Source organism: Arachis hypogaea, chromosome 5, assembly GCF_003086295.3.
Source record: "Arachis hypogaea cultivar Tifrunner chromosome 5, arahy.Tifrunner.gnm2.J5K5, whole genome shotgun sequence".
Classification (NCBI taxonomy): Eukaryota; Viridiplantae; Streptophyta; class Magnoliopsida; order Fabales; family Fabaceae; genus Arachis; species Arachis hypogaea.
Window position 1 is genome coordinate 114842816 of NC_092040.1, and position 24298 is coordinate 114867113.

At 35.7% G+C, this 24298-nt stretch overlaps 4 protein-coding genes across 6 annotated transcripts; 1 reads left to right on the forward strand and 3 right to left on the reverse strand.

Moving 5' to 3' along the window:
• Positions 1-1679: 1679 nt before the first annotated feature.
• LOC112803023 (light-harvesting complex-like protein OHP2, chloroplastic) lies at positions 1680-3059 on the reverse strand. The gene is made up of 2 exons (XM_025846471.3): positions 2454-3059; positions 1680-1921 (listed from the first exon to the last, which is right to left on the reverse strand). Exons 1-2 carry the CDS (start codon positions 2864-2866, stop codon positions 1807-1809), a joined length of 528 nt encoding a protein of 175 aa, XP_025702256.1. The 5' UTR covers positions 2867-3059; the 3' UTR covers positions 1680-1806.
• A 361-nt stretch (positions 3060-3420) lies between these two features.
• Positions 3421-6711, reverse strand: LOC112803022 (uncharacterized). The gene is made up of 3 exons (XM_025846470.2): positions 5624-6711; positions 4043-4668; positions 3421-3709 (listed from the first exon to the last, which is right to left on the reverse strand). Exons 2-3 carry the CDS (start codon positions 4585-4587, stop codon positions 3640-3642), a joined length of 615 nt encoding a protein of 204 aa, XP_025702255.1. The 5' UTR covers positions 4588-4668; positions 5624-6711; the 3' UTR covers positions 3421-3639.
• A 5458-nt stretch (positions 6712-12169) lies between these two features.
• On the forward strand, positions 12170-16128 carry LOC112803025 (UDP-rhamnose/UDP-galactose transporter 6). Its single transcript, XM_025846472.3, has 6 exons — positions 12170-12367; positions 13821-14066; positions 14170-14354; positions 14430-14630; positions 14887-15048; positions 15461-16128. Exons 2-6 carry the CDS (start codon positions 13937-13939, stop codon positions 15749-15751), a joined length of 969 nt encoding a protein of 322 aa, XP_025702257.1. The 5' UTR covers positions 12170-12367; positions 13821-13936; the 3' UTR covers positions 15752-16128.
• A 955-nt stretch (positions 16129-17083) lies between these two features.
• Positions 17084-23739, reverse strand: LOC112803026 (protein GIGANTEA). Of its 3 annotated transcripts, none has more exons than XM_025846475.3 (15): positions 23381-23739; positions 22686-22832; positions 22282-22353; positions 22142-22196; positions 21873-22015; positions 21423-21679; positions 21128-21186; positions 20678-20918; positions 20442-20592; positions 20132-20341; positions 18487-20022; positions 18325-18393; positions 17967-18185; positions 17794-17886; positions 17084-17563 (listed from the first exon to the last, which is right to left on the reverse strand). In XM_025846475.3, the coding sequence occupies exons 2-15, from the start codon at positions 22770-22772 to the stop codon at positions 17273-17275; spliced, it is 3483 nt and encodes a 1160-aa protein (XP_025702260.1). In that variant the 5' UTR covers positions 22773-22832; positions 23381-23739; the 3' UTR covers positions 17084-17272. The 3 variants fall into 3 exon arrangements, with proteins under 3 accessions (XP_025702260.1, XP_025702258.1, XP_025702259.1); XM_025846473.3 differs by having other exon boundaries at positions 22686-22897; positions 23381-23659; XM_025846474.3 differs by having other exon boundaries at positions 22686-22939; positions 23381-23659.
• Between the last annotated feature and the right edge of the window lie 559 nt (positions 23740-24298).

A 24298-nucleotide genomic window follows, 5' to 3' on the forward strand; every position in this document is an offset into this window, starting at 1 on the left:
CTAAAATTTAGACCTACTAATTTATTTTATTTAATTTTTTTAAAAAAATACAAAATTTACATTTTTAAAACTAAAAAAAATTAATATTAAAATCAAACTGTCTAATTTTTATTTTTAAAAATAAAAAATTTTAAAAATATAAATTAAATATTTTAATTTAATTTTTTTTAAACAAATCGAACCGATTTAATTAATATCAATTTTTAAAAAAATAACTCTATATCAAACAAAAACACTCAAACTTCCACCAATAAGCCAACAACATTTAACTTGCGTATTTAATCAAATATAAAAAGGAAAAAATTTAGCCGTGAATCAACAATGTGGGCCCTATCTCCTTCATTACCACCAATGACACTCATCATTCACACAACATCACACATGGATGCCACCGCAACTGAATCACAATGCATTTGTTTGTGTGTCTCATGCACATAAATACTTATTGCTCTTCAATCTTCATGCACTCAAAATACCAAAACAAAGAGACTGTTTTTTTTCTTTTGTTTTGTCTATGGAGAAAAGCAAGTCATACCCTGAATACTCTGAATTTGGATTCAGAGAGAGATCAAATTCCTACAACTTCAATGGGCCATGTCAAAAGGGAAGTGGATTTTATGCAGCAAGTGATGCAGAGATCAAGAGGAAGAAGAGAATCAAGTCATATAATGTTTATGCTGTGGAGAGGAAGCTTAAAACAAGTGTGAGGAACAGCTTCAAGTGGATCAAGAACAAGTTTGGTGAGTGGTAATAATAATGAAATAATGTGTGAGTTATTAGTTTTTTTTTTTAAGGGTATGAATATGATGTTGAAGAAAACAAAATAGCTTTAACTTGTAAAAAACAAAATGATGAAATGAAATGAAATGAGAGTTTTCTTGTTTGATTATTTTTGTTTAATTTGTCTTCAGAAGTGCAATGATTATCAGAGAAGATAATTTTATCGAGAAACTAAAATCAAGAGGTGAGACATTTAAAGAGCAGATATATATCATTTTGCAAATTATCAAACTCTCGAGTCTATGAATTTAGGTCTCAAATTGAATCTACGAGTTAAGTTTTATTATTCAAGTTTGCATGTCTAATAATATGTTTATATTTTTGTAATCAATTCTAACTTTAGCTTTCAACCTTTTTTATCTATCTTATTATAGACTTATTGTAACTAACACCAACTTTTATATCTTTTATTTTAATTTCTTTTATTCTCTATTTCAGTTTCTAGTGATCCTTTTTATTCTCCTGGATATGCAATGGAAAAAAAAATCTTTGATTCATTAAACATCTTTTTTAGGTGAAAACTCAGGTGAAGTCGACTTTACGTGAAGTTGATATCTGAGATGATTTGACTAATTTGACTAAATTTTCATCCAACAACTCTCAGATATCAACTTCACGTGAAGTCAAATTCACCTGAGTTTCTACCTATTTTTTAACTATATAGCTATCGAGTAAATTTTATGCAAATATTTAATTAAAAAATAATTTTTTGTTGGATTAAGTGCTTACATGTCTCTTGTTACTTGAACCTATTGACCATTATTAGCCTATTGTATTAATTGTACATTTAAATTTGTATAACCCTACTATCATTCACCATAACAGCAACAATAAAGGTTAGTGAAAGCTATAACTGGATCAGATTATGGAAATTGGTGTCAGATATAAAACCAAAACCATAATACAAAAATTAAACTAATTGCTATAAATGAATATGAACACTGAAATGTATAACTCAACATTGTTACATCAAGGATATAAGAAACCACATGCAGAATCTTTTATATATTTAAGAGAATTATTATGTCATTCCAAATCCAATATCCCAAAATTCGAGAGTAGGATCTTTACTTGATCAACAAAGTTTGATCCTGTTGCATACTCTGTTAGCAACCCTACAGCAAAACCAAACATTGCCCATCTGTACAAAACAAGTAAAATTCCGCATTAAAAGTCAAAATGTTTGGAGAAGGATATTGATATAAAAGGTAGTTTGATGCACAAGCATTTCGCATTAAAGCAGGATCCGGAGAAGAGATCCGGAGAAGAGTCGCATCCGAAGAGTGTAATGTAGGCAGTCTAACCTGATAATTATATCGGTTGTGGATCTCATGGCTTGAACCCGAAAGATATTGATATAGAAACAGGAAAAATATATTTATCTTAAGACAGAATTTATAATCTTATGTTCACTGAAGAATGAGACAAACAAAACTTATTTTTATTTTATTTTATCTCACTTTCAATAATATCGGTATCTCTGTTATTTCTAAGGTTTAATCAAGAGGATTTCATGAAACTAAATTAGTATTTCCTCAATTCATACAATTCAATTATGGCAAGACAATTGTAAAAAGATTCTAAGCTAAAACCCCTGGAATAATGCAATTAATATAAAGCAGAAACATAGATTAACTCCAGTTTTATTTGTGTCAAAAAGTAAAAGACTTTACCTTCCATTGTTGATCTCATTCTTGCCAATGAAGCCAAAAGCATGACCCTGGTCTGCATCATCAAGCTTCTTCTGTTTGAAATATTCCTGCAACTCCTTAGCCTTTTGCCTCTGAAACTCTAATGTAACAACATTGTTATCATCAACAACGACATAAGAAGAAGCCGGTTTATTTGGGGAAGGAGGTGATGGCTTCAAGGGCTGCGGAGGAGAACCACCACCAGAAGGTTCTTCTCTCACAGGTGGAGCCACTGGTCTTCTTAGAGGACCTTCAGCCTGAGAATTCCTTATGGTAAAAACATTATAGTAAGGCTTATACCTCAAAGAATGTGATGAAGTTGTTGGAGAACTGCAACATGGAGAGGAGGAACATGTGGAGATTTTGATGCTTGGAATTGTGGTTGTCACAGACATAATATTTCTTTCTTTCTTTTTCTTTTATTTTTTTTTCTTTTTCTTGATGCTACCAACTATGAAGAGAATTTTATATTTTGTTTTCTCTTAGTTTCTTGTATTGAGTTTTGTTTGGACATTGTGGTGTGGTGTGATCAAAATCAGGAAACAAGGTAGGTGTGTGGATAAGGTATGGCCAAGTTTCAAATTGAAAGTGGTTCCAGTTAAGTGAAGTTGTGTAAGTGTCTTAACCACTTGAAACTGACCAACAATGTCTTTTATGCTTACTTCACCATCAACCATTGGATTTTGGCTGCTTTATATCAACTAGAATAAAAGGGATAATCCTCAATCTTATTATTTTTTTAAATTTTTGGTTGGGAGAACTCTGGGTACGGATATTATTTTTGGACCACAATTTCAAACTTAGTATGTTCGGATCAAGGACTAACCTAGCATTAAATATATAGATTTAATGAATATCCAAAAAAAAAATATCAGATTGAATTTTGTTAATCCATATAAAAATATGATTATAAAAACAGCACAAAAATAATTAATCAAAAGGAAATGAATTCACACAACAAAGATTATTATATAATAAATTGATGGAAAGCAGAGGAACAAAATTGAAGGCTGCAAGGCAATCACAGGCACAAAAGGTAAGGTCGCTAAGGTGAGAGATGGTGGTGTGAATGAGAATGACCAAAAAATCTTTGCTCCTTTGACCTCAGATTGAGTGATGCAAAGTGTTAGGAATGAATGACTTGATGCTTCATTCACGGGATCCCAATTTACATGATAGCACAGGAACAAGTTCTTTCATTCCCATCATCATATTCATCAATTGATCCATCCACTTCACTGCAGGTGAATAAAACAAGGGACAGATACACATACAAGGAAAGAAGATTAGAAACTTCCATTGCACCAGCTCATACAACACTTGACAAAAAGAATTTATGATGGCTATGATAATTTGTAGTGAGATACTCAATAGCAATTTGTAAATATCAATTGGGAAGATGTAACTTCGTTAAAAACTCCAAAGCTTCAGGAGTTTCTAATGGAAAAGTCTAATACACATCATAAAAAACCTTCTAATTCTTATTATTGAACATGGATATCGAGAACCAACCAAGAATACATTAGCAAGAAACAGAAATGGTTGATAAAGAAAATAAAAGATTCAAATACCTGGGCTCAAATTCCCGTATTTCGACAAGCTCACTGCCACAAACATCTGTCCACTGGACTTTCCTTCCCTCTGTTTGATCAGGAGCATCACTCCCCTTTCCACCTAATGCCTCATGTTCATTAGCAGTCTCAAGAGGATCTGGTTTATGATTCTGTGGCCTTCGTAAGCTACTTTTAAGTGCAACCTTTCTATTGTCATTATCTACATTAGCAGAAGGATCTGTGCCATCGTCAGGAACCAGTGGCCCTGGTGACACATTATGTTGTTGGGCAGGGCCAACTTTAAGATGAGATGGAGTGTCAAGTCCTGCGGAAGCGCGACCAAAGCAAACAAAGGAAGCGTAACCGCGGGAAAGGCGGTTCTTTTTGGAAGCCAGCTGGAGCTCAGGTTCAGATTCTTGGTCTACCAACTGATACTGGTTCCACGGCAAAACTGTCCTAGATTTATCATCACTCCTCTGGCCCAAGAGGAGAAGGCTCAGGCCCTTACTATACCCCGAAGCTGAAGAAGAGAAGAATCCTCCTCCTTCTACTGCCAATAACATCAGTTCTTCTCATCAGCGCACTAGGACAATTTCTATATATGGCTCCCTACTCTCTGAAGAACCAAAATCACAATTCACAACCTTCCACACAAACAAGTGATTAAATGTCAGCATGATCATGACTTCCGATGCAGTCAAAAATTTTAATCTACTTATACTCTATAGCAAGTTATAATAATATTTTCCATTCCACATATCAATTTCAATTTTTAAAAGAGAATATGCCTTGTTGAACAAATTCAATGTTGGCATGACAACAAAGATGCATAACAGTGAAGACATAGCTTTGGAACAACTTAAGACAAAGACAAACACAGTATTAAAACCACTTTAAGACTTCCCCATGTTTCTTGATGCTCCAATAATGTTTTGAAACTGTTGAGCATAAGCTCAAATTAAATAGCTACAGCCACAAAGGAGTTAAGCATTTTGTCTTTGCCAAAATCATCAAAGCCCTTCAAAACCATTATCTAAAACAAATTCAGGCAAAATCTTAACTCAATCAATAATTCTAATCACTACAACTTCCACTGAATTATAAATCCAATAACATACACTAGAGAGGGGGAGGAGAATAAAATAAAAATACTTGTTTTTGGAATCTCTAACAATTCCTATTGATTCTCACAAAAGAGATGGCAAATAAAGAAGATCTCTGTTTCAAGGCAATTTTAGCATCCTAACATGCAACTTTTCTCTCTATACACATACAACACGAATTTCACTAAAAATAAATAAATTCGAAGCTAGATTAGCTAAAATTGAAAACGAAATCCGAAAAGAAAAATCAAAAGTTAAATGTAAATGCAGAGAGAAAAACAAAATCAGAAACACAGACACGAAGCACAAATCATAGAACTCAGATAACATCTCAAAGCAAATAATGATTTCGGTTACTTCGTCAAATTCCACACTCAAAGAGGCACCAACTAACAAGTGAGATTTCACAGTGCCGGTTTCCTTCAAATTTTCTCGAGAAACAAACGGAAAAATAAAATAAAATTTGAAAATGGAGGAAGAAGAAAACTGACAGTACCAAAAGGTGAAAGCAGTGTTGTCGGCGAATCAGAAACGACGGAGATAACCGGCTGCGGCGGCGCGTGGAATCGGCGGCTGAAGCATATCCGATCGGAAGAAAAGTTGTCGCAGCTCGCAAGTGATGCTACTGAAGAATGAAGAAAAGAGGAATAATATTAAATAAATAAATAAATAATGCTAAAAAGAAAAAGAAAAAAAAGAAAATGATAATTTAATTTATTTTATTTTAGTAAGGTCCGTATTATTTAAAAAGAGGATCGATATAAAGATAGTGACACAAGGGCGCATAATAGTGATGGGACCGCATAAATAATTAAATTATTAATACATTTTTTTAACGCACTCTGAGGAAAACAATAAAATATTAGGCATAAACTAAAATAGTAACAAATTCATTTGTATTTTCTCAGACTCAATTTTTTTTCTTATTAATATTTTCTCGTTATTAATTTTATTATAAAATTCTTACTCTTTTGGTGAATTTATAAAATGTTTACTTAGAAGAAATAACTAAAATTAATTATGAAAATTTTGAAATGACATATATCAAATAAGAATATGAAGAAGAGAATAGTTTGAGATATTTACACATCGTACTTAATAATGTCAAATAAAATTCCAAAGAATCACTCAAAATTTTTTCTTAAAATATAAAGAATGTTTGAAATAAAATACCAATTTAATTTTGAATAATATTAAGTAATTAATTTTTTTCAACTAATATTAGTTCATTTTTTAAAATTATTTTTTTATTTTAAATTTTAAATTTTAAATCATAATCTTTTAATTTTAAATTTTAAATTATAAACCTAAACAGTTAAAATAAGTTTTTTTTTTATATTTTTTATATAATTTTAAGGGAACCAGACAAATATGTAGGCAGCGGTCTGTCACGGCCTTGGACACACTCCAACGCTACCGTGCCGGCACTCGGACTTACTCAACCTCTTGAGCTAAGACCAAGTCAGCCTAACCCTCAATACTTAGCAAGAGAGCTAAGAACACAAGAGAACACAAGAGAAAGGAAACTTTGGTGGAAGAATACTTTATTGCTCAAGTGTGGTTACAAATGATTCACACCACCAAACTCTAACTCTCACCCCTATTTATAGCCATCCACCTCCTCAATGGATGGTTAGGATTAAATCTAATCAACGGTCCAGATTAATCATCCAGAACCTTCTTTACAAATATCTATCCTACCACAACTCTCTAAATGTTTCTAGATTATTCCATACCACTATTTATATTTCTATATACATCTATACTCTTCTAGAATACTCTATGACCTTCTAGAGTCTTCTAGAACCTTCTAGAGTATTTCGGAACCTTCTAGGACATTCTAGAACGTTCCGGAACCATCTAGAGTATTCTCAAACACTCCAGAAAACTATACAAACACTGTTAAATCTAACCTTCTAAAAATTTACCGTGACATTCTCCCCCACCTAATGCGCAGACGTCCTCGTCGCGTTCTGTTCATGATAGCGCTCTAGGTGTTCTTGGAATTGCCACAAATCTTCACGAGCTTCCCAACTAGCTTCGGTTATCGGGAGCCCTTTCCACTTGATCAAATATTGAATACTTGGTGGTACCCCTCTTCGTCTCATAACGCGATTAGCTAAGATCTCTTCGATTTCTTTATCGAAGGATCTAATCACCACAGGCGGAGCACGACTCGAGTCACCTCTACTCGGTTCGTCTTGGTCTCTATGATATGGTTTAAGCATACTCACATGGAAGACCGGGTGAATCTTCATAGAGGGAGGGAGTTGTACTTTGTAAGCAACCTCCCCAACACGTCCAATGATCTCAAATGGCCCTTCGTATTTGCGAATTAAGCCCTTATGAACCTTGCGAAAGGCTTTGAATTGTTGTGGAAGAAGTTTAATCATTACCTTGTCTCCCACTTGATAGCTTGCATGCCTCCTCTTCTTATCAGCCCATTTCTTCATCCTCTTTGCAGCTTTGTCAAGGTAAGAACGAGTGACATCTGCTTGTTCTTCCCAAGACTTAATCATATGATAAGCTCCAGGGCTCTTCCCTGAGTAGGAAGAAGAAAGAGAGTGAGGTGTAAGCGGCTGTTGTCCAGTCACAATCTCGAACGGGCTCTTCCCTGTGGACTCGCTCCTTTGAAAATTGTATGAGAACTGAGCAATGTCGAGGAGTTTTGTCCAGTCCTTCTGATTAGCGCTTACAAAATGCCTCAAGTAACACTCGAGTAAGGCATTCACTCTCTCAGTCTGCCCATCGGTTTGAGGATGGAAGCTTGTTGAGAAATGAAGCTCCGACCCAAGGAGTTTGAACAGCTCTGTCCATAGTCGTCCTGTGAAGCGTGGATCTCGATCACTAATGATGCTCTTAGGCAATCCCCAATATTTCACCACATTCTTGAAGAATAGTCGTGCTGCCTCCTCTGCAGTGCAGTCAGTAGGGGCAGGTATAAAGGTAGCATACTTCGAAAATCGATCCACTACCACGAGAATAGATCCAAACCCCTCAGACTTCGGTAAGGCAGAGATGAAATCTAGAGAGACACTTTCCCATGGTCGCTCTGATGGAGGCAAAGGTTCCAACAACCCACTTGGTGTCTTATTTTCAATCTTGTCTTGTTGGCACACAAGACAAGTCTTCACATAGCTCTCCACTTCATCTCTCATTTGAGGCCAATAATAAGAAGATTCAATGAGTGCCAAGGTCCTTCGCTGACCTTGGTGACCAGCCCACTTGGTGTCGTGGCATTCTCTTACCAACTTCCTTCTCAGATTTTCCCACTTAGGAACGTATAATCTTCTCCCTTTTGTGTAGAGAAGGTCATTTTCTAGCCAAAATCTTTTGGTCTTACCTTCTCTAGCCAACTCCACCAACTTCTTGGCTAATGGATCGTGATGCAACCCTTCCTTGATGGTATGCACAATATCTCCTTCAACCATAGAAATGGCCCCCATCCTGTATGGTTTTGAGATTGGCGGTTTTGCTCCTAACTCCAATTCAATGTTGTCATCCATCTTTCTTCTAGGTGGTAACTGCTTTGGTAACTCGAGAGGTATCACATCCTTATTTTCTTCAAGGACTTCCTTGATTTTATAGGGAACATCTTCTCCTTTGGCTGTTGACTCCTCTTGTAGTAAAGCCAAAGACATCATCTCCTCCTTCTTGAAACCTTTCTTGAGTTGCATGGTCGAGAGCATCGGGATTCCTCCCGCCTTTGAGATTGTAGGGACCATGCATGGAGACCCTTTCTCCATGACGCATACTATATTGTAGTATGGCATAGGTATTATATTTGCCTTCCTTTGCAAATCGAGCCCGATAACTATTTTAAAATCGTCCATGGGTGCTACTGAGAAATCCACAAGGCCCTTCCAAGAACCAAGAGTCATCTCAACCCCTTTTGCTATTCCCTTAAGGGGTTCACCCTTGGTATTCACGGGTTTGAACCAACCATTCTTTTCGGTGATCTTCAACCCAAGCCTCCTTGCTTCATCAGGTGTGATGAAGTTGTGTGTAGCACCAGTGTCGATCATAGCCATGACAGGTTTTTCATTGATAAAGGTTTTGACATACATCAAGCCTTTCTTTTCTGCAGTGCTTGCCTCTTTGGTCTTCACAGCATTTATGTGTTGGATAGATCCAACACACTCAGTTACTTGAGTTTGAACTTCTCGTTCCTCGGCGATAGATGCCAGAGTCCCTAGCTTGGGACAGTCCTTCATTTGGTGTGGCCCCTTGCACACGAAGCATCCTCCTTTGGGCACGAAAGTCTTCTTCTTTTCCTCGTACTCTTTCTTTGAAGAGTATTTTCCTTCCTTCTTGATTGAGAAACTCTTCCCCTTGTCTCCCCCACCTTTAGCAAAACTAGGCTTGGAGGAATACTTGGGTTTAGAGTCTCTCCTATGATACTGAGTGAGTGATTCGGCCACCACGATGGCCTCATCGACATCCTTAACATTCCTTCTTTGTAGTTCTTGCTTTGCCCAAGGTTGGAGTCCATCAATGAAGAAGAACAATGCATCCTCTGATGCTAAGTTAGGGATTTGAAGCGTGAGAGTAGTAAACTCCTTTACGTAGTCGCTAATCGTACTCTTGTGCTTCAACTCCCTCAACTTCTTCCTTGCTTCATAAACCACATTCTCAGGGAAGAATTGTCTTTTCAACTCCATTTTGAAATCTTCCCATGTGGTTATGTTGCAAGTACCCTTCTCCATATCTACGCACTTTCTCCTCCACCACAAAGTAGCATTATCAGAAAGGTAGAGAGCTGCAGTGCGTACCTTTATTGCTTCTTCGACCACCCCTTGGCCCTCGAAGTACCTCTCCATTTGCCATAGGAAGTTCTCCACCTCGCGAGCGTCCCTTACACCCTTGAACTCCTTTGGCTTGGGGAGATCAATCTTTGTCGTCTCCCTTATAATGGTTGGTCGAGATTTCACCTCCTCGAACCAAATTCGAACTTCCTCAAATAGCTTTAAGGAGTTCTCAAGCCTCTCTTCAATTTGGAGCATGCTTTCTTTGAAAGCATCTAGTTCTCCTAACACGTGAGCCTCGAGGGTCTCCTTGTCATGTTCTATCCTTTGGAACCGCTCATCCATAGAGGATAGAACATTTTCCAACATAGAAACTCTTTCTTCTAAGAAGTTAGAGTCCTTACCTCTAGGCTCACTTGAAGAACGTACCTTCTTGCCTCCCCATTGAGAAGGAATAGTATCCCTTCCCCTTTGTGATTCAACATGCTCCATGGTGATATTTGAAGCCATACCCACAAACCACTTGTGCTCCCTCTCGAACCTTGCTCGGATACCAAATTGTCACGGCCTTGGACACACTCCAACGCTACCGTGCCGGCACTCGGACTTACTCAACCTCTTGAGCTAAGACCAAGTCAGCCTAACCCTCAATACTTAGCAAGAGAGCTAAGAACACAAGAGAACACAAGAGAAAGGAAGCTTTGGTGGAAGAATACTTTATTGCTCAAGTGTGGTTACAAATGATTCACACCACCAAACTCTAACTCTCACCCCTATTTATAGCCATCCACCTCCTCAATGGATGGTTAGGATTAAATCTAATCAACGGTCCAGATTAATCATCCAGAACCTTCTTTACAAATATCTATCCTACCACAACTCTCTAAATGTTTCTAGATTATTCCATACCACTATTTATATTTCTATATACATCTATACTCTTCTAGAATACTCTATGACCTTCTAGAGTCTTCTAGAACCTTCTAGAGTATTTCGGAACCTTCTAGGATATTCTAGAACGTTCCGGAACCATCTAGAGTATTCTCAAACACTCCAGAAAACTATACAAACACTGTTAAATCTAACCTTCTAAAAATTTACCGTGACAGGTCGCTGAGGTTAAATCAATGTTCGTTTACTAAAAAGAAATTGAATGGTTTAAGAAATAAGATGTGATTGATGGCAAGTGTTTTGGTGGTAATTGGAAAGTTTATATCATAAACACAATTACACAAACGTTTACACCTCAAATTACTTTTTCTTAACCAAAAAAAGGCTTACAATCTTCTTTACCCACCATTTTGCTGTCGGTAAATAATCTCTATATGTTGATTAACGCAAATTGAAGATGGAAGGTAATTGTAAATTATAGGATTTGTAGAAAATATCTATTGAGTTAGTATAGTAATATTTTTGTTTGGTTAACTTGAAATTTTTGGGATGTTTTGACATTTTTTTTTATTAAGATTGAAGGTCTTGGAAGTTTAGTTTTTTTTTTCTTTTTTTTTAAGACAAAGAAATTTAAATTCATAATTTCTAATGAGTATGTAAAGACTATATAATTTAAATTATAGTTCGTTGACTTGAGAGTCCTTTAGAAATAAAACAAATAATAACATGTATTTAAAATTATATTTTCTTAGAAATGGAATCAATAGAGCACAAACAAAATAAATCTAAGCATTTTGATGAATATAAGAGTTAATATTCCTAATAGTAAATTACTTTGGAATTGTATTGGGAAAAAAAGCCATTTTAAATTCAAATAAAACATAATTAAAGATACTTTAAAATAAATTATCCATATAATATATACACATACATACAAAATCAGAGATTAAATTAATTATTTGTATTGAATAAATAAAAAATATACATTAAAAATTATATAAAATAATAAATAATTTATTAGTTAAATTTTTTGCATGCAAATAGCATTTTTCATATACATAAGAAAACAAATTAGGCATCTATGCTATTTTACTTGGAGACTTTTTCAATCTTCATGAAACTTCAGCCAAGTTACACCTAGTTAGTAAAGTTTTAGTAATAGAACTTCAACAAGGAAAAAAAAAAAACTAACTTTTATGTTATTTCTATAATTAATAAAATTATAAATTTATATTAAATGATTATCCAACATAATTTTCAATTTCCCTGAAAGCTCTACTATATTATTGAATTAAACTCTCAATGCTATTATTATTATTATTATTATTATTATATCACAAGAAAAATTAACTATTAATTAATTAATTAATTAATTAATTAATTAATTAATTAAATCACCAAAAAATGTTAGGTTCTGGTTATGGAAGTGGGTCATGTTGAAGAATGCAGAGCGCGTGCCACTCCTACTGCGGAAAAAAAAAAGTTTTAAACTTCCATTTTCATTCACGTTCTCAACTCATCACACAAACCTTAACCGGAATCAAAATCCACTCTCTTTTCTCTTCCATTTCATCATCGCTACCACACTGCTACTTCCATTCACAGTAAGTTCCTCTTTCCCTTTTAATCTTCCCTTTTTTGTAAAAAATTTCCTTTTTAGTTTTTGGCCATCATATTCGCATCCCCACCAAAAGGGTCACTTGAAGTTGTGATCTTTTTACTTACTGTTGTTATACTCGTTCAAATTGAGTTACAAGTTTCTCATTTGATGTTGGCGGAGAAATAAACTAATCTTGGTGTATACGAGGTTGCTCCTTCGCTGATCTCTTACTTTTGAGCTGGTTTTCAATGCTGTTCTTCTGGATCTGAGACCCCTTTTTGGATCTGTTTGTGATGGATGTGGAAAAAGTGTGTTTTTTTTTCCCCTTCTGGTGTGCAATAGAGTTCAAAGGTGTTTTGCATTGTGAAATCTCCTTATGGGGTTCTTTGATTGACTGGAATTTCAGTTCTCTTTGGACTGATACTGGTTGATGTCAATGCAGCCAAAAGTGATCAATGGATTTTATTTCTTTATTTGTTGCTTTTGCTTTTTGATATGCATCATTCACTTAGTACATGGAAGTTACAATTGTAGTTAAGATGGTTTAGTCTTCAAAGTTTCATGAATGAAATTGAATATATTGGTTTCTTGCAGATCTGATGGTAATTTTGAGTGATAAAGTTGCTTTTTTATGGAGTTTTGAATGTTGATCTAAATCAGAATATCATGATAGGCTGAACTGAAGGCCATACTATCTGGATTAGTTTTAAGGATATGGTTTATTTCGGCATTGACTTAGTCTTAGCTCATGCTATTCTTTTGGGAATCATAGGCTGGCTGATATATAAGTATAGTTTTTCTACATGGCATTCATTTATTGGGGTAGTGGCTGAAAGAAAGTCCCTTGAGCAAAAGAACACAGTTGAGAGATGAGAAAATGGATGTGTGATGTTAGCTAATGCAGTATGGCTGCATTTGGTAGACATCTCAGAAGGAATATAGAAATAGGCTAATCATATTTGTTCTGCGACAAAAGCCGGGGGGAATAGGAAGAGAGATGCAGTTTTCCTGTCTATCTCTGTCACCATTGTCTCGGTTCCATTTTTTGTGGAGACTCTAACCAAACACAGCCTAAAGGCGCTGAAAGAATATAAGCTTGGTTGTTTAGTTTTACTTTTAAACCCTAAAATAGCCGATGGTGGTTTTCAAGTCTTGATTGTATCAGATGCATATCATCATTGTAGTTTACAAATGTCAATTAATCCTGTATTCCTAGCACTTGCTTCTCATTCTTATTATCTACATTCAACTTTCCATGAAAATTTGCCTTTCCTCATGACTTGGACAAAGCAAATTGCACAGATGCTAGATGTATCCACGAATTGTTTGTTTCTAAATTCATAGATGCATGATACTGCCAGCATATCTATTATTTTGTTTCCGAGCTTATGATTGATGCAATTGCATTGGAATACTATATTAGGTCTGAGAATATCTTGACCTTCCTTTTTTACCAGGCTTCTTTGTTTGTTAAGTGACTTGACTGGGGCGATGCACATCATTTAATTTGGATGGTATGTTATGGAGATTAGTTAGAAAAGGCCAGTGATAAAGTTTTTAGATCAGAAAAAACATGGCTCCAACTAGCAAGGCTGAAAAAAAGGCTGCAGCAGATGCAGCTGCATGGATGTTCAATGTTGTCACTTCTGTTGGAGTTATCATTGTAAACAAAGCTTTGATGGCCACTTACGGATTCAGTTTTGGTAAATTATCTTCCACCCCCCCACAACAGATGACTGTGTATGTCATCATCTGCTTACGTCAACACTATTTTCTTCTAATACAATTTGTCTATGCTGCATACAGCTACTACGTTAACAGGTCTGCACTTTGTTACTACAACTTTGATGACGCTCGTACTAAGGATAATGGGATACGTCCAGCCCTCTCATTTACCCTTGCCAGAGCTTCTGAAATTTGTTCTATTTGCTAACTTCTCTATTGTCGGAATGAACGTTAGTTTAATGTGGAACTCGGTTGGATTCTATCAAGTGAGTTGGGCTGAGCTTTAGCTAGTGATCCATTAATGCCTTCAGAAGTTATATTTATTTTTTAACCATTGGCAGATTGCTAAGTTGAGTATGATCCCTGTATCCTGCCTATTGGAAGTTGTTTTTGACAAGATTCGGTATTCAAGACACACGAAACTGAGCATATGTGTTGTTCTTTTGGGAGTTGGTGTTTGCACTGTGACTGATGTGAGTGTGAACACAAAAGGATTCATTGCTGCCTTTATAGCAGTGTGGAGCACTTCTTTGCAACAATATGTACGTATGACATTCCTCTTTTTTATGTGAAGTCTATATTGAATTTTAATGGCATATTTAGCTAAATTGTTGTCTATGTTATGTTTCTGTTCCCTTACAAATTCTTTTTTCTTATCATTCTGTTATGGAGATCGTTTTCATGTTTCAACCAGCTTTTTACTCCTGTCTTCTATGTATTGTCATGTCGATATCTGAAGTTTCTTCCTAATATTTTGTTGCTTGGTACTCATGGAATTTCAAAATGTATTATGTGCAGTATGTTCATTTTCTTCAACGGAAGTATTCGCTAAGTTCTTTCAACCTATTGGGACACACAGCACCTGCACAGGCTGCATCTCTACTGTTAATAGGACCTATACTAGATTATTGGCTAACAAGCCAACGAGTCGATAAATATGACTACAACACTACTTCTTTGGTAAGTACTCAATAACAAACTAAATATTGAGCCTAAAGCTAAATCATGTTTAATTTTTTTTATGAGGAAGTGAGTGAATGAATTTATAGATTTACATTATGGTATGATATGAAAGGCTTTTGTTTGCATATGCGTCTCTAGCTCTCTGTAAATGACTTACTTAGACATTCTTCATTCCTTTAGATAGGTAATCGCCTTTTTTGTTATAATCACTTGTGCATAGAAAGTCTAACCAGAAGAGTATGTCATCAACCGAAGCAAAATTTGATTATTAATGGCAAAGCTGAAACACATTTTGGCAAATAAAATTAATTAGGGTGAAAATCGAAGAAACTTGTTAGTTGTTACTTTCACCATTGTTCTCATGTTGGTTAACATTTTTGTAACGCTTCTCTGGCTTTGTTTCTGGCAGATGTTCATAATTTTGTCATGCACTATTGCTGTTGGTACCAACCTCAGCCAATTCATCTGCATCGGAAGATTCACTGCCGTCTCTTTTCAAGTACTGGGACATATGAAGACAATACTTGTTCTAATCATGGGATTCTTCTTCTTTGGGAAGGAGGGTCTTAATCTCCAAGTTGTTCTTGGGATGATCATAGCTGTGGTTGGAATGATTTGGTATGGCAACGCGTCATCGAAGCCCGGCGGAAAGGAACGTAGGAGTCACTCCCTTCCTACCAGCAAAACAGAAACAAGATAGTTTGACATCATTCACTAATTTTGGTGTTTTAGTGGTTTCATATTCAAAAGTTGAGCATACAAAAGATTAGTCGATATTAGGAAAGTATTCTTAATTATTTGAAAGTATAAACTTCATTGGTTCCAATTGCCTCCAACCACATTGTAATTCTTAAATATTTGATTTCTTGTTTTGGATTCTGAGGTATATTGGGTGTCTCCTTATAGTTCTTGGTTCTTGGAAAAAGAATCTCATCTTTACCATAATTAGAAGAATATATTTATATTCTTTCATGACAAATCATTTGTAATATGTACTTTGATAGTGTGCATTTTTGAGATTGGTTTTGTGATTCATTTATGAAGAAGCACATGAAGGCATGTGAAGATATCATAAAAGCTTCTTATCTTTTGAAGAGCTGGATATGGTTTTGTTTACTCCTCAAAGTTGATGGAAGACTAAAATTGTGACTAAGGTGTTATTTGGTTACTCTCATAAAAATACATAGCTTATTTTAGGATATAAACAAGATTTTCATTTTAGGACAAATTTATTCAATTTATTTTTGTCTACTAAAAACTGAGAATAATAAGAGATAAGAACACTATTTTTATCTTGAATTTATTTTCTATGTATTTTTTGTCAACATTTATGCCACACTTAACTTAGGTGAATATTGACATAAGTTAAATGTGATGAAGAATATGCTTAGCGACTAAACACATATGAACAAAATAAAAAATAAGAATAGAAGAAAAGAAAAGTTAAGAGTAGCACCTATTATTAAGAAAAAAGAAAATGACAAATCAATCCCTAACTTTTTGGTTCGCGGACATTTAAATCTCTGGGGATTTAAAAATACATTTGAATCTCTGACCTCTTCAAAATCTAGACATATCAATTCCTGAATCTAATTTGTTCAATTTTAAAAACTCTCTCACGTGTGCATCCCGTATCAACCAAGTCAGCACAACAGGAGTCACAAAGATTAAGGACTTAAATATATTTTCAAATTCTTGAAAACTTAAATGTCTGCGGATCAAAAGTCAAAAACCTATTTATCCTTTTCTCTTAAGAAAATAATAAAACCTCATTTCAAGAAATTTGGACATGCAAGGATTAAATTGTGACGAAAAAATTAAAAAAAAAACCAAAAAGACCATGCACAAAATGGTTTAAAAAAATCTACATATAAACAATTTCCCAATAAGTATAATACATATCTCAATAACATCGTTTGATCTTTGTAATCAATCCTACCTATTGGGATAAGACTTTGTCGTTATTGTTGTAGTCTTGTTTCGTTATTGAATTTTTTTTGTCAACTGTCAATACCACCAAATAGAACAATAGTTTTGGACAATTATATGCAGATATTATTCCATGAAAGTTTGGCCGAAAGGAAAGGGGAATTAAAATAAGGTTCAATCATTTGGAAATCATTTTTTAAGTACCTAAAGAATAAATTGTTTGTTTCTACATGTAGTCACGATCAAAGGGGATAAAGAAAAAATTTCATATCCAAGATGGTTCCATTTCTTTTCATATGGAAATGGTACATCCAAGTTCTTTTGCAGCAAGATCAAGGAACTCAATAGACAATCCATGTGAAATTCTACTCTGAGCTTCCCATTTCAAGCACTTTTCTATGTCAGCATGCCAGTCAATGACATCTAAGTTGAAGTACTGATTGTGGATGCCATTTTTCCTTGGAGGGTTAGCAGTTGATCTGACTGAGCCATTGTGCAAGATGTCGCGAAGAACCGACGTGCTCAAAGCGCGGACATGCGCACTTGGATTAGACAGGCACCTGATTGTAGACGGTAAGCGACACTGCATGTGTATGTACAAAAATCTTGGTTAACCAGCAATCCATGCAACTTGAAATTGAGCATATAACAATGCAAAAAAAGCTTTATTGCCGAAAACTTGGACGAAACTTGATCGCGAAGCAACATGGTTTTGTCTTGTCTAGAACCAGATTTTTCCAATGTTTAAAACCAACAAAGCTTGTTCAATAGTACCTAATTAGAAGATCCAATGAGAGAGGGAAGTTTGTTTACCTTTAACAGGTTTGAAAGGCCATCAGCCACCACCAATCCGGTGTCTCCTAACTCGAGCACTGGCTGCAATGCTCTAGCTGTTGCTTCCAATAGCTGGCCAGTTTATCAAAACTTGGAAAGTGAGTTCAAATGACAATGGAAATGCACAAGAAGCATATGTTGCAACTTGTTACCTTCAATTGTGGTAATGTGCAATCTTCTCCATCCACCAGCATCCCATCTGTGGCTCGTAGCAGTAAATCCGATGCACTCGCCACAATTACCAAGGATTCTATGCTGTCATGGTTCCTCATGAGTTCCACTATCAACTTTACAATCCGCTGATTAACTCTCCACATCTTCTGACCTTGATCATCATCTTTCGCAATCCACGGCTGCAATTCCCTCTCCGCCTGACAAGAAACAAGTCCAGTAGGGAAGGGATCATACAAATGCAATATTAGAAGGTAACAACAACAATCTCCATAAATCAAGCTTATTTGGAAATGTAGGCAATAGAATACAAGTTTCACAAGAAGGATGAAATTGGACCTGAAGAACTATTGCTGTAGCCGCTTTCGTTGGAGATGCCGATACAACATTACATAATGCATCAACCACCTACATAACATAAAACCACATAATGGTTAATGTTAGACATTTTGAGTGGAAATTGGGAATACAATTTAGTCTTGTATGTGTAATATATAGTACCTGTCTCCATCCCTGTTGAGCAGAAGTGCTTTCGGCGCAAGGTTGAGTCTCGGGAGATGCAATCAACTTGTGCCATAGTAGTGACACCACAGAGAAACAAAATTGTTGTTCCTCTGCCAACATGGACCTCAGAAAAATTTGTGTACTGCAACTGAATCCTATATGCCTGTCCGTTGTAAGAAAGTTGGCAAGGTCAGAAGCATCTAATGGCAAACTTGCAACACCTTTTCCCAAGGTAGATCCTGATGATTCTTTTGGATATGATGTATTCTCGGATTTGTGTCGAAGTTCTGAAGGAGCTGAATCCACTGAAGAGGATATAGATGTCCTCCGCGGATCAAAGGAGCTACTAGTTTCGCAATGATTTTGCCTCTTAATATCAAGTGAATCTTTACAATTAGGAATATGAACTAAGGTTGCTCCCAATGGCTCTGCCTTGTTAACTATCGACGCGACGGCTTTGCTGTGAATATCTATGAGATTATACAATGATGATGCCCGGGAGTGAATTTCATGGTCCCATTTGCAACGCATCAAAACGGAAAGAGCATGCATGCAGGCTTTTGACCTTCTAAATAGTTCAGAAATATGTGCAGCAACCATTGCCGCCGCAACGATTTCATTGGAGCTGTAACTCCAAGGGGTGCCAACAGAAGATGGCTTCAATGAAAATAAGGCCTCTAGAATTGCTAAAATTCTGTGAGTATGGCGTATGGCCGAATCTATGCCGGTCTGAAACTCATCAGAAGATCCCTGCATTTTTGCCGGCTTGGCTATATCTTGCACATTATTTACAACCGAATTATCGCCCCCACGTGGAACCAAGGGGAACAACTGAAGCTCACAGGCAAGAGCACAAACTGCAGCCAGAACATAAGAATCAAAAGCTGCCACCGGACCTTGCTTCTTCTTTCTCCTATTCTTTGTTTCTTTCTGACTTTCAGATATTGCTTGTAAATCCTCAATGATTTCCTCAGCTGAATAATTATCTTCACCTCTTGGCTTCTTGCTACCATTGAATTGAGCTTCATGACTAACACAAACTGTTAACACAACAAATAATAGGCGCGAAGAAAGGTCTACCGACGCGCATGATTCCAAGAAAAGCGAATGAACCATAGTCCTTAGTTCAGCCACTGCAAGGTTCTTGGAGGCAGACCCCACACCAAAATGGTACCTACTTTTTCTGTTTTGTTCACCAGTGGACTCCATTGGAAATGTCCTCTGAAGAATAGCTTCAACTGTAGCAACAAATATTTTCATGAGACATGCTTCCGAAGGGCTTCCACGGGGAAGATACTCCAGAACCTTAAGTAGAGGTATGTACAAATTCCATGAGAGTATCGGAGGTTGCAGTGGGGATGCAACCACAATCTCTGGAAGATCAACTGCCGAAGAATTCAAGGGAATAAGGCCATAAGCTGCTTCCCAAATGGTGCAAATTCTCCATTCAACCTCTGGACCATGGGCACAAAGCATTGATGCAATGCCTTGGGCCGTAGCATCAACTGTAGCTTCAGCTGCAAGAGCTTCAATCTGATAAGCAATGCAAATTGAAGATCTTAATTATGCATAAAGAGTGTATTCTACACTCTATACCGAATGAGAAAAAGAAAAGGAGGTAACTTATGAAGATGAAAAGAACCTGCTTTCTGTAGGAAGAAATATATCCACCCATCGGTTCATGCTGAACTTCCACGCCGTCAACTTGCTGAAGTGGCGGAAAAAGTAATGCAGGCTGTGAAAGTATACGGAAAAGCAAAGCCGCAGCAGCATCAGCAGCTACACCAGCTCTCATGGACATTGCAGTCCCTATGGCGCGCAAGAAATGAAAATGCATCCAATTCCTTGGAAGCTAAGTTACCATTTACAGAGAGAAAGAACTGGTTAGTTCATTTCACAGCTTTCACATAGTTTTCAATTAGAACTCTGTGTGTCAACATTATAGAGCTTACCCTTATTCCAGAAGCAAAATCTTCAGCAGCTCGAAGAAGCTCTACAAGTTGAACAGCCGCATCTAGTGCATCTGGAGCCCATGACGGCGGTGCTTCTAGGAGCCCAAGAAGAAGCCTTTGCGTGGCACTTGGAGTGGCAATGGCATAATATCTACATAATCATAAAAATTTGCTAAGGCAGATGCTTCCATGAACAACAAAAAAGACGAGAAAGGTATCGAGTGAAGAATAATAACCTGTGAAATAATCGTGCATATGGTTCTAGTGCCGGTAATCCAGCAACAAGATGCTCATCCAAAGCTGTAGTAGGTGGAGGAAGTAGAAGTGCAGGGACAGCAACAGCAGTTAAAGTAGCAGTCTCGTAGCGAGCAACTTCATCATCACAAACACTTAATATAACACCGGCACCATTGGCAACCGCCCATCTTGGAGTCGAAGGCATGAGCTGAGGATGCTTCCCGGAACCACGGGAAGAAGCTACAATGAAGAGAAATCACAATTTAGAACAACACTTCTATGAAGTGAGAGATTCCTCTTCAAATTATAAGTTTCTTTTTTTGTTAGTGAATCAAAATCATAAACAAAGTTTATACTTGTTCAATGATAATTAGTTGGAAATGCAAGACCAAATTCTTAACTGTTATGTCGAATTCTAGATTAGAAATCAAGTGTAACATATAGCATACCACTTGTAGGCGGCTTGAGTTCACCTCCGGCAGCATATTTCCCCATTACACCACTGCACCTGTTAATACATGGCAATGATCCACTGACTTAAGCAAACATTAAATCGAGCTAAAGACAACCAACTTAGTTCAACTATATATGTCAACCAAGAGAAATAGTCACTTTTTTCATCATTATAAAGCCTCTTCCAATCGCAAAAGCTATTTTGTATACAGCAAAGTCAATTCAAACACAAATTTGGAGAAGAACAAAAAGAAACCACCTATGAATTTGTGCTTAAAATGTTATACTTACCATCGGAAATAGTCGCTTCTAATGCCTAAAGGCGCAGCCAGCAATATATCAGTTATCCAAGGGGACAAGGGCCTTATAGGTTTTCTCTCTTGCTGTGACAATGTATTATGACCAGTTTCCTTTCCAACAGAATCACTAGTTGATGCATAGCTGCTGCTAGCACCAATTCTTTCCGTTTTGTATATGGGGCGGTTATAATGAGTTAAGATACGCAAAATTTCGCCACATGCCAGAGCCCATTGTTCTGAGTATTCGTTCTGTAAAATTAGACAGTAAAAAAGAAACAAAAAGGTTGATGGTGAACATCTTTGCAAATACTGAAGCTGATTGAATAATATAGTAAGAAGCAGTTCGAAGATTCTAACATAACAGTTTCGTGACATGAATAATTTGCAGCTGCATTGTACAAACCAGAAACTTAGCTTGTGAGTATAAGCCAAGGGATTATACCTCACTTTTTGGGCAGACTAAAGATATGAAAGAAGCAAATGGAGGACTAGTCTTATCATAGACTAGCGTACCATCTATAATACATGAAATAATTGGAAGCACAACCGCGTGCCCATGCTCCGGATGATGAAGAACAAGTACAGCTGGATGCACATGTCAAAACATAAACAAGGAATTATTCATGCAAGAAATAATCATCTATTCATTGTAACCATATTGTTGTCAAGACAACCATAATTTTTAAAACCAATGAGTTAAAGGATAAATACCTAAAACATCATCAAAAAGGAGTGTTTCCTTAGACGGATAACGATTGCGGATCAACTGTCAAAGCAACACAGACCACTGAGTACTACACACACATCAAAGGTTTATCCATAAATATAGGCAGCAAGTGCATAAATTATACCTCAGCAATATCATCTGGAAATTGTTCCGAAGTAAATTGACAGAAATACTCTACATAAGCAGCAATTTGATCCTACGAAAAGCCAGATTAACATGTCAAAAAACTCTAGAAAATGGAAGAAAAATGATGAGCTATCATAAGCTATAATATTGTTTATATTGTTGATGACTTAAAATTGCTCACAACTAGATTCTAGAAATATTTTTAGTACTAAATATTCGAGATGAAAGTCGAGCTTAAATAGTCCCTACTTCCGAAATATCACTCATTTTAGAAACTTGGTACATTCATAATTCGTGTTCCTTGATATAACTTGTATATGGATACATTGAATTGGTAACATATCGAATTTCCAAAGCGACAGATATTTCGAAATGGAGGAGTAATAATTATTAAGATGGTACCTTTCGTTGTTGTTCATCTAAAGGGGGTGGCCAGAACAATGAGGAAAACTGAAGACGATCAATCCACCTTTCACTGGCACCAGCCATTGAAGTAGAAATCTATTCTCAAAGTATTTTGAAGGTATTCTCTTTCTGCTTCTATTATCACTAATACAAATTCCAGCCAAAATCGGCTACCAATCAAGAATTAAAATATCGTAATTCAACATCCCCTGTTTACCATGCCAACATATTTTCCCTTTAAGTGTCCATCACTGAGAATTCAGTGCAACATCAATATGATGAGCAAAAAGTAGAAGAAATAAAAACATAATAATTAAAAAAAAAACACTTTTTTATGTTTTTTCAAATTGAATGAGAGATTAAAATAATGAAAAACTAGAGAAAATTCTGAAACAGAGTAATGCCAAACAGAATAGAGCATTAATGAGACCGAAACTTTCAAGGTTTATCATTCAATTTCCTTTGACATCAAACTGTTCATCTAATTTCCATAATTTGGTCAAAAAAAATGAAAATCAAATTCAGAGAAAACTAATGCTCAAATATCTTAAAAAAAATATCAGATTCACACCAGATATTTTTTTCCTTAAAAAAAAAGCAGTTCAGGAATCAACACAGATACTAAGAACTGAAATGGAAGAAAACCCAAATTATTAAAAAAAAAGTGCAGAAAAGAAATTCAAATTATATACCTGATCACTTCTATGTACTGAACAGGACTGATTTCTTAAGAAACAGAGATTCGAATTCAGCAGGTGGAATTTTGCAGCTGCAAAAATTGGATTTTGGCTTTGATTTCTTGGACCCTTTTATGAAAATATTTCATGGAAGATAAAAAGGGAAATACTTGAGAAGTTGGTAATAGATGGCAGCATATGGTTTGTGTGTGGGAGGGAGAGAGATTGAAAACAGAGGCTGTGAGAAGAGAAGATCTTTTAAGAGTTCTTAGAAGCTTAGATTTTGTTGCACACGTGGCAATGATATTTTCCTCATGCCTCATACCCACTGTTTGCCACGTCATCTTTCTCCACAGTGCCATATATCATCCATCTTCTCTTTTACATGCATGCATGAATTCTTAACATCATCATGTGCCTCCAACATTTTTATTCATCTCTTCTAAAATTATAAAATATTACACGTATTCACATGTTTTCTTATTTAATTCTTTATGATATTTATATAACACTGCAATGTATTTTGTAAAAGTATTAGCACAAGACCTGTGCAATGCATGGATTAAAAATTTCTGTTTTTTGTTTTGATTTTTTTAAATCTTTTTGAATTGTTATTTTTTATGTTAGTGAAAATATTTTTGTTGTTTAATTTTTTAACTAAAGATAAAAAATTTATTTATTCTATTACTATTTAAAATATATAAATATTATTTCTTAATTTTTCATGGTTTACAAAAAAATTTTAATTAAAACTAAATTTATACTATTTTTTATTTTTTTAAATATTCACTTTGAATATCAACATACCATTTGATGAGCACATTTTAGAATTGGTTAAAAGATCCTGATTTATAATACATTGTATCTTGTTTAATTTTATAATTATGCAATAACAAATATAATTTAAAAAAAATGGTATTTTATAATATTATT

Coding starts and splice junctions, on each gene's coding strand:
- LOC112803023 (XM_025846471.3), bottom strand. CDS start 2,866: ATGTCTGTGACAACCACAATTCCAAGCATCAAAATCTCCACATGTTCC. Junction 1,922..2,453: donor AATGAGATCAACAATGGAAG/GTAAAGTCTTTT, acceptor TGTTTTGTACAG/ATGGGCAATGTTTGGTTTTG.
- LOC112803022 (XM_025846470.2), bottom strand. CDS start 4,587: ATGTTATTGGCAGTAGAAGGAGGAGGATTCTTCTCTTCTTCAGCTTCG. Junction 3,710..4,042: donor ATACGGGAATTTGAGCCCAG/GTATTTGAATCT, acceptor ATTCACCTGCAG/TGAAGTGGATGGATCAATTG.
- LOC112803025 (XM_025846472.3), top strand. CDS start 13,937: ATGGCTCCAACTAGCAAGGCTGAAAAAAAGGCTGCAGCAGATGCAGCT. Junction 14,067..14,169: donor CACTTACGGATTCAGTTTTG/GTAAATTATCTT, acceptor TGCTGCATACAG/CTACTACGTTAACAGGTCTG. Junction 14,631..14,886: donor GCACTTCTTTGCAACAATAT/GTACGTATGACA, acceptor TATTATGTGCAG/TATGTTCATTTTCTTCAACG.
- LOC112803026 (XM_025846475.3), bottom strand. CDS start 22,772: ATGGCTGGTGCCAGTGAAAGGTGGATTGATCGTCTTCAGTTTTCCTCA. Junction 22,197..22,281: donor TTCCAGATGATATTGCTGAG/GTATAATTTATG, acceptor TTGCTTTGACAG/TTGATCCGCAATCGTTATCC. Junction 20,342..20,441: donor ATTTTGCTTCTGGAATAAGG/GTAAGCTCTATA, acceptor ATGGTAACTTAG/CTTCCAAGGAATTGGATGCA.